We start from the raw sequence: 12014 nt of genomic DNA on the forward strand, positions 1-12014 counted from the left end.
CCTGCTCCACCGGGCTCGCTGGGGCTGGCCAGCAAAACCATTCTCCCTACCCTTCTGGAATTGTTGAACTCTTCCATATTGAGTGGGATGGTACCTGCGACATGGAAGCATGCAATGGTACGGGCCTTATTAAAAAAACCTTCCCTCTACCCAGCTAACCCTAGCAACTACCGCCTGATTTATCTGCTCCCATGGGCATCTAAGATGCCTGGAGAAGCACGTCAACACCATTCTGACGAAATTCCTCGAGGAAAACCATCTCCTCGGTGCGTCCCAGACGGGCTTTCGCCCAAAACATGGGACTGAGACTGCTCTACTGGCCGTAACTGAGGAGGCGAGATGGATCTTGGATCGGGGGGGGGGTCAGTGGCAGTGATCCTCCTCGATCTAAGTGCCGCATTTGACACGGTACATCATAAAATTCTGTTGAACCGTCTCGCCGACCTAGGAGTGTCAGGAGAAGCCCTGGTCTGGTTCGAGTCTTTTCTATCGGACAGAACCTTCCAGGTCTTCGACTGCACATCAGTGTCATCGAGTAGACCTTTGGGGTGCGGAGTCCTGCAGGGTTCATCCTTGAGCCCTACGCTCTTCAAAGCATACATGAGGCCGCTGGCTGGGATTGTTCGTCCGCATGGTGTCAACATCATCTCCTATGCGGACGACACCCAGCTGGTGGTCTCCCTTGCGCAGAAGAGCGGCCTCCAATCACCGCCCAATCTAGCGGCGTGCCTGGAGGATGTAAAGAGCTGGATGATGAGCTCATGTCTGAAGCTCAACGACGACAAAACCGAGCTCATGCTCCTGGGCCCGGCGGCCCCCTCTACTTTGGAGCTGATATGGCCCGCGAGTATGGGTGCGGCCCCACCCCCCAGAGATAACATCAAAAGTCTGAGGGTATGGCTCGATAAGTCGTTGAGCCTCAATACACAGGCCACCAAGGTGTCGGCCACTTGCTTTGGCCTCCTTAGGGTGATCAAACAAATTCTCCCCCTCCTTCCATTTGAGGCCAGACAAATAATCATACAGGGCCTTGTCCAATCCCGCCTGGACTTTAATAATGCCCTCTATCTTGGAGCACCAGACTACACCTTACAAAAACTCCAGCGCACTCAAAATTGTGCTGCCCGTGCGCTATTGGGAGTCCCACGGAGGACTTCAATAAAAACTGGCCTAAGAACTCTACACTGGTTGCCTGTTAGGGACAGAGTGAAGTTCAAAGCTCTATGCATTGCCCATCAGACCCTCTGGAAAATGGGTCCAGAAATCAACTGTTCCCTGATTTCTCCCTATCTGCCCAACAAGGCGCTTCGATCCTCAACCGCATCACTGGCCAAAATTCCCAGAATCTTCAGAGCCAGAGCAGGAGGACGCTCGTTCTCGTACAATGTGTCAAAATTGTGGAACACCCTCCCTTTGCAGATGCGAGATAATTCCAACCTAACTAGTTTCCGGAAACAGCTCAAAACCTTTTTGTTTCAGTAATTAGTAACCTCCTGTTCTTCTGAGAGCATCTTCTGTTTTAGTTTCAGTGCCTGGACGCCTCAGGGCAACTGTAGCGCTTTACAAATCCCATTTTCATTTCATTTCATTTCACCAACAAATGCAAAGAAGCTACAAGACCCCCCATCCCCACCCCCCTGAGAGGTTCAGTGCTGTTCAATACTTTTTGGGATCCCCTTCTGTTCATCCAGTGACAAAGCCATCAGATTTCTTTGAAGTCTTACCTTATCAAGCATATGGTCTATAGAGAAGATTGCAAGTGCATACATTCATAGCCACACTGTGAAAAACCATGACCAGGAACGACAATCTATATGCGTGCATGAGTACTGCATTCTTCAAATGACTATATACTGAGATGACAATACATATGTAATTGTATGATAAACCACTGGAGAGCCAAATAACACATGATCCACCTGATCATCTAAAACCATCGCGCTCTCATGCCATCTCGGAAAGATTTTGTCCCCCTCTATGCCCCATATCCAGTTGTCAATCTCAAATGAACCATTTGTTATCAGGGTCTAATTGGAAACCAAAGTAGGCCCTTGTAAACATTTCTCACCAAGCCCACACTGCAGAAGCCCAAACGTATAACAGATCCATGGTTGGGCTATGGCAGGCCATCCTAATGAGAAATTAGCCTCTTGACCTGCCGTTATCCAGGAAAGAGGCAGAGCGGCCATCTTGACTCAGTTTGTTATGCTACCATGACTCATGCAAACAGGTATTGCAAGCTTTCTTCAAAGTGATACATTGTAGGAGGTCTTTGCTCCCTAGGAATGTCATCCATCTCTCATCTGGCATAATTCCAGCAACCACTCTGCTCCTGATTCTCCTGGGTTATACACCCAGTAGGCTCTGCTGTCAGATGAGGACTTCGCTCTCACTGACTATAAACTCAGAGTCTGCTCACTCCATCTGTGGTTTGGGTAGTGTACCTTCTCCAACTTATCTCTGCTCTAGGTGGATATGAGGTAGGGTCCAGCCCCTACATAGTGGCCTATTGCCCTGCTAGTTACACTGCTGCAGCACAATACTATCGCGCACAGTCTTATCTCTGGCTTCTTATATTTTCAACAGCAGACCTTTAGAATTGTCCTTTCATGCTTTCCCTTCAGAATGAGGCTCTTCTTACAAGAACAGTAACACCAGACATGGGCCCCAGAAGCCTTCTGTTTAACCACCATCCAGTGTACCACCAATAGCCGGAGAGATACTGAATGCAAAGAGGTAGGGACAGTAATCGGCACTCATACCTTTTCTCTTACTCTCTTTCTTTGCATTTTTTCTCTGCCCCTGTCAAAAACCTGTGACTAATTACACAAAGGCACCATCCTGATTTAGACTGCTGCCCATTTGTGCTGCAGAGATTATATCTGAAATAAGGTAAATTAGCAGAAATGTGAACAAGAGGGAACTAAAGCAGAACCCTTTTCAAGAGAATATATGCGTTACCTTGAAAAAGCCCTATTCTACAACTTACCATGGAGAAACCTGAGTCGGCTGAACTTTTCACAAAGGCTCTTCCTCAGCATCTGAAATGTCTTCCTTATGATTAGGATGGATTATAAATCATACTTAATCTCACATAACGGCCCTTCTACGAGCCTGTTACAGTTGCAGGTAGAAAATCTCACTTGGTAGGGGGTAATCCCACTTCGGCCTTCAGCACCTCAAAGTTCACCTGAACCTTTTAGGTATTTGCACTAATCCTAGAGGACAGGTCCAGTTCAACAGCTTAAACTAGCCTGTATATTATACCTCCCTGACACTCTACCAGCCTCTGCAGTGTTCAGATGCAGGCTTGCACTTTAGTGGGAAGCCAAGGGGGCAACAGGCTCTGAGGGTGGAGGAGCATAGCAGATTAGAGAGGTGGGGGTGAGCCTCAGATGTCCCTTCTCGTGTCCGTGGGGTAAATCCCAGCGCTTAGATCATAGGAAGTGTGGCCAAATGGCACAAAGCAGAGGAAGGGTACCTGATGCACAAGAATTGTAGCACAATGGCACATGAGGTACCAACCGGGGGGAGGTTGAAGGAGAGAAGGAGCATAGGGACAATTAGATCTATAAGGTGCATGTTAGAATATCAATAATTAAAATATTGTCTGACATAAATGCCTTGGCTTAAATGTAATTGTCAAAACTATTGCCCCATTGGGTGTAGATTTTGTATTATTAACCCCAAGGGGATGGTATCTTTGTAAACAATATTTAAGACATGTTATTTTTCCATACAGAAGCAGAGTAGGAGTACACTGAGTCACATCCGAGAACTCAATTTGCCCCAGTGCATCATGGTAAATGCAGTGCATCATAACACTTACTTCAGTAGTAGTCTTTCATTGTTCACCCTTGTTTGTGCAGCTTGTGCTCTGTAACTCCAGACATGCGTTTCTGGATTCATTCCTTCATCAATAGAGGACAACAGGTTGTTCTGAGAATGCTGGAAATGCTACCCAAAGTGTTCTCAGGTCTCTGTATCACTCACTGGGTGCAGGTGCATCAACACAAGCTTGCCAGCTCAGTAGCTTAAGGGAACCTTTTAAAACTGAAGCAGGGTGAAAGCACTCTGCCTCACATTCCATAACTCATTTTGCCCTCAGTGCATCATGGCAAATGCAGTGCATGAAACACTTACTTTGGTAGTCATCTTTAATTACTCACTCTTGTTGGTGCAGCTTGCGCTGTGTAACTGTAGATGTATTTCTGGATTTATTCTGTGAAATGAGTATGACTGTGGTTACTTATAGTGTATTCTGCAGAACTGACTCTAGTGTATTGCTTTTTCATGATACAGGGACATTGTTATGACTTAATGCCAATGAAATGCTGCATTGCTGGGGCAATATTGGGCATTACCACAAGATAATAGTGATCCATGTTCTGGTGCACCATTGCATGTTACTGGCATGGGGCAATGGTGCTGTACATACTAGGTTCTACATTGTGGATTGTGAAGATGCGTATAATGGTGCTGTACATGGGTACGTTTTAGATAACCTCTAGTATGGCAATGGTTTACATACTGGGAGCAATTTTGTAGATTACTATTGACTTGAGGAAATGTGTTGATTACCTAGTGAATACTAGGAGTAATCTTGTGTTTTATCATTAACATTTGGCAAAAGTTAATCGAGGTATTGGGGGAATGAGAATTAGTCGCATGAAAATGTTACATCATCTACTGTAGGCAACATGGATTGATGGCACAACAATGCTGCTTTTATGTGCTGAGAACAAATGAGAAATACATGCATAGAGATAGTTCTTTATAGGTTGGGGCATTATACGGACTGGCAATGTAAGGTACACTTCATATACTGGGGTTATGTGGATCTGGGGAAGTACTGTGTACTTTCGAAATGGCAAAATAGAGGCACCGATTTTCCTGTGGCTTAAATATATGTGCCTACTCTACGTCTGGAATTGTGTAACAGAGGCACACATTTTTTTAGATCAGATAATTTACTGCTACTGATTAAAATTGTTCATGGGTGCTGTGAGAGACACTGAAATAATGAAACATTTTATAGGTTCTTGTTCAGAACTACTTTCAAAGAAAATGGGCCAGATTTACCACTTATTCGCGCAGAGCAGCAGCCGCAAATGCTGCGGTTCGTGAAAAGAAAAGAGGAGAGCACCATATTTACAGAAATATGGTACTCTTTTCCCCTTTCACTAGCACTGGCACTGAAATCAGCAGCCGTGTGCCAAAGAGACCCTTTGCGCTATAGTACATGTTTTTTTTTTTCGCGAGTCTAGCATAGGTTTTGAACTGGGAGGGTACCCTTCCAGTACAAAATACCATGCATAGACTGACTTTAACCCTTTCCCCTCTTTCTATGAGTGCTGTAAAAAGCACACATACTAAGTTGGAAAAGGATGGAGAAATGAAAGCATTTCTCCTTCGGTGCGCCTACTACAAATGGGTGCAGTTTTCTGACACTAAACCCTGTCTACTTTATAAAGTAAATAGGGTTTAGTGTCAGAAATCTTGGGTGGTTGCATGGCAACGCCCATGCTCTACTCATGGTACTCCACCTTGGCGCTAAGTAATGCAAAGCAGCGCTATGGTTTGCTTTGCTTTGTTTTCATGTTATTTCCATCGCTAAACAAGTTTAGCAATGGAAAGTAAATCAGAAAAAATGATTTTGTGCTGATTTGGTTCACTTTTGTGTAAAATCTTAGTAAATTTCTTTCCATGTCTTTTAGCCAGTAAAAGGGAATCATTGTGCTATAGGAGGCACCATTGAGACCCATTAAAAAATGTTTGGACAGAACACAGGGAGAGGCCCAGATTGTTTTTGTGTTTGCCTGTCAAAATTAGTGATCATTGTTTGCTTTGTGGTATGTGTTGGACTAATGTGTGCCAGTGGTTGGCTGTGGTCGGAACCGGCACTTATTTTTCTGGACATGGACTTACTTTTCATCTTCAGACTTTGACCCATGGAAAGAGAGAGATCACCTGATAAGGGAGAAATAAGGAGGAATAAAAAGACAGGAGAATAGTGGCAAAGGGAGAAAGCAGGTATGCAACATAACCCTCAAGAGCAGGGTAATGAGTCTTCTAAAGAGACAGGAGTTGCCGAGTGGTGAAAGGAAGAGGCATAAGGTAGAATGAACACTTGGCAGTCTTGATATTCAGCAACCCGGGCATCTGCACTTCTGCAGCGCAGGATGAAGGGCTCTAAGAAAAACTTTAAACACTGCACAGATTTTTTTTAACAAACACTGCTCTTATTGTGTTGTTTGTGGCTGTGTTCTAGCAGAATGATATTGCATTGATGTACTAAAAAAAATGATAGACAATGCCTTTACTATCACTATAACCCCACACAACTCTGTCCTTCTGTATTTGGTGTTTAATTTATAAAAGGTTTCGTACGGGGCCAAACTTTTCCCCAGAGGCACGTGGCCTGTGTTATCGAATGTTGGGGGGGTGTAGGATAACAAGGCTGTACAGTCATGTTACTACCTCATGCCTCTTTCCTCCACCACCACACACTCCCTGCCCGTTTAACTCACTCTTTCAGGTTCTTTTTCATCCATGCTTTCTATCTTTCTCTTCCTCCTCCTCGCTTTCTTTTGTGTTTTTCTCTTTCTTGCTCTGAGTTAAAGTCTGATGTGGTAAAATAAGTTCTGGTAACGAAAAATTAGTGCTGATGTGCCCTCCCTGCAACCACCGGTTCAAATTAAGCACTGCTTCGAGGGTGAGAAGTGACAGAAAATAGGGATCAAGAACGGAAATGTAAACACGTACTTAAAAACATACTTACATGCATAATTACATATTTAAAGCTTTATCAAAATTGATGTGATTCGCTCTAACACCTAAATTTCACATTCTGAAAACTGGCAATGAAATATGTCTGCCTCCAATAGTGCCTTTTAGGGTGAATTCATTTAGACTCCCTGATTTGCACCACAAAAATATTTTAATATTAAGGTAGCTTCATGTACAACAAACTACCCCACCTTTTAAATAACAATATCTAAGTACAATTTTCTCTGTTTCATATTATACCCTTTATTACAGAACAAGTTTACATAATATACAAAAATATTGGTTGAAATAGAAAACAATATCATAGTTGAAAATCGTATTTTTGAAATGACATAAATGCAGCGTTTTTTCGGAAAACATAAAAAAGAAGCACACATAACACAAACATAAAACACAGAAAATATTTTGATGCTTAGAAATGTATCAAACAGTGTTGCAAAAAACCTGTAGCCTGTTAGGATGGCGGGAGTGTAACAGCCAGTTGATCATGTCGGCCTTTTCTGTGCAATGTAGGAGGGTTGCACATGCCCTTAAGAGCTTTCACAGGCTATCACCAGGCAAGAGGCCCTGCAATATGCATTTAGCGTTGACTGACACCCATATTCCCTTCTTGCTGGATTATGCACTTCCGGGTCACATAACCTACTGGACCATCCTTCAGGATACCTGTGTAAACACATTACATTAGGTTTCTGTGGTCTAAAACGCGACCCAATGGCGACACTCATGAGGCCCGTTGTGTCGTACTTTTTGAACATATGGCAAAGGTTGTGTGAAAACAAAGCAGTATGTTGCTTTCCTGAAATGCAACACATGAAACCATGGCAGATTCCAGCCAAACATGGATGAGCTTTGTGGTTATAATGCGCGAAAGAATGGCTCGGATGGGACACCATAGCTTTTGAGACACGTCCCCTCTGACCCCATCCGAGCGGTTGCTATGCCACTAGTTTTAGAATGCTAATTCGCAGTTTCTGTTTTAACTCTTTGCGCTCAATGCTTGTAGTTCGTTAAAGCGGTCCCTCTTTAGTCTTTTCAAAGTGCCCATCATGGGGAGAACATCTTGAGACTCAATAGCCGGGATGAGGAGGCTGAGCGCATGCGCAGTTGGTAAACCAAAGTCTGCTGGGCCAAAATAAACACTGGAACAAAGGTATTCAGTTATCAAGGTTCAATGGGAGGTTTCTCCGCATCCGCTTTCACGACTGCTTTATAGGTTTCACCAGAACAGTCAAAAGTTCATAAACAGCTCGCCTTTACAAAATGTATAAAAAAAAGATACATAAAAATTCAACATGCGCTCCAGCGATGCAAACTTTGCATGTGTGCTTTTCCACAGTCACTTTGTTAACGCGGCTTCAGAATACTTCCATTATGTCTTTGGGTGGCACCGTGCCTGTGGGAGTGCATGAAAGCAAAAGGCTGAGGTTTTCTGGCGTCGGAGGTTTTAGCCCGTTCCAATTTTGCCTTTCATCCACAGCTGGCAGAGTTTGTGTTAAGAGGTCCAAAAATGCAGCCTGTGCGTCATCATAGCTCCTTTAGCGTGATCTGTATTTTTCCCTCCAGCTCCATCATATCAAGCAGAAAGGCCATGTGGTTGCTATAATGTTGGATGATGTTGTTATCCATATTGACGAGAATTCTAAAAGAAAAAAATGATACAGGGCTTAGAAGGTGGGGATTTAAATTTATAGTTATTTTTAGGTGCTGTTTTAGAAACGTTAAGTACTCATTCTACTGAAATGTATCTTTTTAAATATTGAAAAGAGCGACTCAGTACAACTCAGTTGATAAAATTCCCATTCTGCAATTTTCTGTTGGTTTTTAAGAAATTTGAACTATCTCCCCAAAACCCCATTCTCCATGAGGGATGTGTGTGAGCCCTCTTCCGTTTTATCTATGTTTCTTAGGACCCAACTTTTTTTGCCACCTTTTCTCATCTAATTCCCTCACATGTGGATGACACCATAAAAACTGATGCTAGCGTAATCAGCCTCGAGCATTTACTGGTTCTTCTGGATGCGATCATATATAAGTGAACAATAAGTGTAGGGAACAATCATTTACCCTCACCTTAGTCTTTCATTCCTATTGGACATGTATCACCTAATTTGATGTAGGGCACACATACATGATGGAAGCGGTCTTCAGATCAAAATAAAATCTATACTACCATAATAAAGGAAGAACTTTCAGCCTTTGAGGCGGGTAAACTCGGGAACCACAGCACCAATCCACACACCCGATACACCGTTGGAATTGTCAGGGTATGTAGATGGTTATAGGCTATATACATTTTTAAAAAATACGTTATTTAAAAAATGTACATTAAAAAAAAAAAGTAGTCCCTCTGAAGTAGCGCAGGCCGCGACGTGTGTGCTCACGTCAGGGGCGCGAGGAAGAGCGGCGGCTGAGGTAAGGGAGCGGCGGACATGGCGCGAGGCGGAGCGGTGACATGAGGAGCAGCGGGCAGGCCAGCGGCGATGCGAGCAGCGGACAGGCGGGAGGAGCGGCGGCTGAGGTAAGGGAACCCATGTCGGTGCAGGCGGGGGCCGGGGCAGGCAGGGGTCGGGGCAGGCGGGGGACGGGCCGGGCGGGGGCCCGGGCTGCTGGACAATGTCGGGGCGGGCGGGGGTCGGGGAAGCCTGTTGCTCCCGGACAAGGTCGGGACGGGCTGCTAGTTATATATATAAAGACATGCAAAGGTAAATAAGGCAAAATATATACACAACATAAATCCTAATATAAACAGCGTAGTGTTACCAATACCTTGAAAATTGTTTATCACATTAGTGTCTGCCCATTTATTTAAGGCAGTCCACTTGGAGGTAGCCAAATGATGTGTCCACAGAGGCAAAACAACCTTTATCCTATTGCTCTCTTGTGTCACAAAACAATAACTTATGCAGTATTCAAAAAGGACTCCTCCACAGTTGTATCGTCGACGCGGACTCGTTTATTAATTGATTGCTTGTTTTCTTTATGAGGTTCAACAGTTGAAAACCTCAAACTGCGCCTCCATGGCACTTGGTAGGCGCTGGGATCAGAAATGTACTCCCATATCTCAAACGTCACGATTATTTTGTAATAGAAGAACAAAACCTCTAAAATGCAACTGCCTTCCGGTCAGCTGAAGATAATTAATCCGGTCACGAAATCTGGTCCGCAGTAAATGCCTCTGCATGCGCCATGTGGATGAACATTAGACAACCAAGTTGATAGGAACCAACTGTAACAAGACAAAAATCACGAACAGCGGTTGTGTAGCTGAGCAGCCATCTTTAAAAATCGGGCTACTTTTTATTATTATTATTAGAAACTATGAGTAACTGGGATTACTTTTTTGATAAGGACTTGTGTCAGGTAAAATGAAGGAGTTAGGAAAAAAATACTATTTTACAAGAGGGCACAGAATTTGTACGTACAACGGTTTTACTATCGACTTACACAAATACTGACTTTACTCTACTGACTACCACTATGTAGGTAATTAAATATAGGGAGGCACTGATTTACTTTTCGTAATTCTACATCTACTTACCTTGATGATGTGGTGGTAGTCGACAGCTGCGGTCCGTGCAGGTAACAGCAGCGGGGCAGCGTAGGGTGAATTTCAAGGGACGATGCAGAGGAAAAGTTAAATAAATAATGAATTTTCCCTCTGCATCGTCCCTCGAAATAACCCCCACACGGCCCCACTGCTGTTACCTGCACAGATCGCGGCTTGTAGTCGATATTGTGGGGTAGATGTTTTGCAAGTCAATACTAAAACCATTACACATTGATATAACACTAGCATGGAACAGCTTAAAGACAATAAAGTGGTCTTTGAAAAACTTGTAACAGCATGATGCCTCCTGCAACCAAGTAAGCAGCAGAAGTAAGGGCTGGGAGGGCTATATGTTCTATTTAAAGTCTTGAAGATGGGATAAGAGCATCAGGGGTGAGAAGGAGCACTGGTGTGGAGATGATCCCCCAGGAAGTTGGGGTATTATCCTGTTATGTACATCCCTTACAGGAAACTCTATCTTTCTGTATGCATTGCTCCATGATTTGATCAATTCTCTAATATTGTTCATGAACTAGGCCCTGTGATTACAAAGTACTCGAGCGTGATTCCGTTTCACAGTGTTGGGCTCTTTTTGATTCAAGCAGTTCAACCTATGTGGCAGCTTCATGGATCAAGATATGTCTACCTTATAGGGTTAGGGTCATTACTCCAGACTCTTGCCTCACGAGCCCTTTAAATCCGAGAGCACATGTGCTTTACTAATACCAGATGTCAAAATTTAAATATTTCTTTAGAATTGAGACACTTATGACCCGATTCACAAAGGTGAATTTACAATTTTGTGTAAGTTTATGATTTGTTTGCAATTCACAAAGGAATTTTGAGTGCAGTATCTACAGGACTGTGGATTCTCTGCACTCTTGGTGCGGACTCTGCACGCAAAAAGATAGACAGTCGTAAAGATACTTTTCACAAAATTCCTCTGTGGTATCCAAAAAATTGTACATTTAGACAAAAGTGTAAGTTTACCTTTGAGAATCAGGCCCTTGATGTTTTTAACAATATATATGGGTGGAAGACGACTGCAAAAAAGTCAGTATGCAGGGATGATACAGTGCACAATCTGCCGGGGATGCCTTTCCCTCTCTTCAAACAGAGGCCAGCCAGCCTCCATTCAAAGACAGAGGCATTGTTTCAAACAGCAGCTCTGCCATTCATTGATGAGCTCTCCTCACGAAATGCCAGAATTTTTGCGTTGAGGATAGCACACTTTTTTCGAATCTGCAGCACTGCACCAGTGTACCTGGAGAGCACCTAGTTTTCTTTTTTTTGCAACACATTTTTTATTAGTTTCAAACAGTGAAGTCAAGACTTTGTACAGTGGAGGCCCACAGAACCCCACTCTATTCTGCACTTCAATGAAACACCCACTGAGTCTACCATCGAGCCAATTCCAGTCCAGTAGCCCACACCCTGAATGGCCATCACACCCATCACTACTCCCAGCACATAAACATCTGACCCGAATAACCCCAAGCCTCCCCTAAACTAAGCTGTGCAGTGCATCCTTGAACCATGTCTACTAGCAATGAGTTAAGAGTCCTCAGTGTCTGTGGAGTGCACCTAGTTATGGTGAAAATAGGTAAAGTATACTCGATTTGTAATTTGCACCCTGGTGTTACTTTTATTCAGTTTAATGGTACTCGATATATCA

General features: G+C 43.6%; 1 protein-coding gene across 2 annotated transcripts in view; it reads right to left on the bottom strand.

Annotated features, from left to right (window-relative positions):
• Window positions 1-7007: 7007 nt before the first annotated feature.
• Window positions 7008-12014, bottom strand: part of GRHL3 (grainyhead like transcription factor 3) — a 68750-nt gene continuing 63743 nt past the window's right edge. For both annotated transcript variants that reach the window (XM_086956422.1, XM_086956421.1), the window contains exon 16: window positions 7008-8431. In XM_086956422.1, the coding sequence (XP_086812548.1) occupies window positions 8317-8431 (115 nt within the window). In that variant the 3' untranslated portion in view covers window positions 7008-8316. The remainder of the gene's footprint in view (window positions 8432-12014) is intronic.

This window comes from Lissotriton vulgaris, chromosome 2_1 (genome assembly GCF_964263255.1).
Source record: "Lissotriton vulgaris chromosome 2_1, aLisVul1.2, whole genome shotgun sequence".
Lineage (NCBI taxonomy): Eukaryota > Metazoa > Chordata > Amphibia > Caudata > Salamandridae > Lissotriton > Lissotriton vulgaris.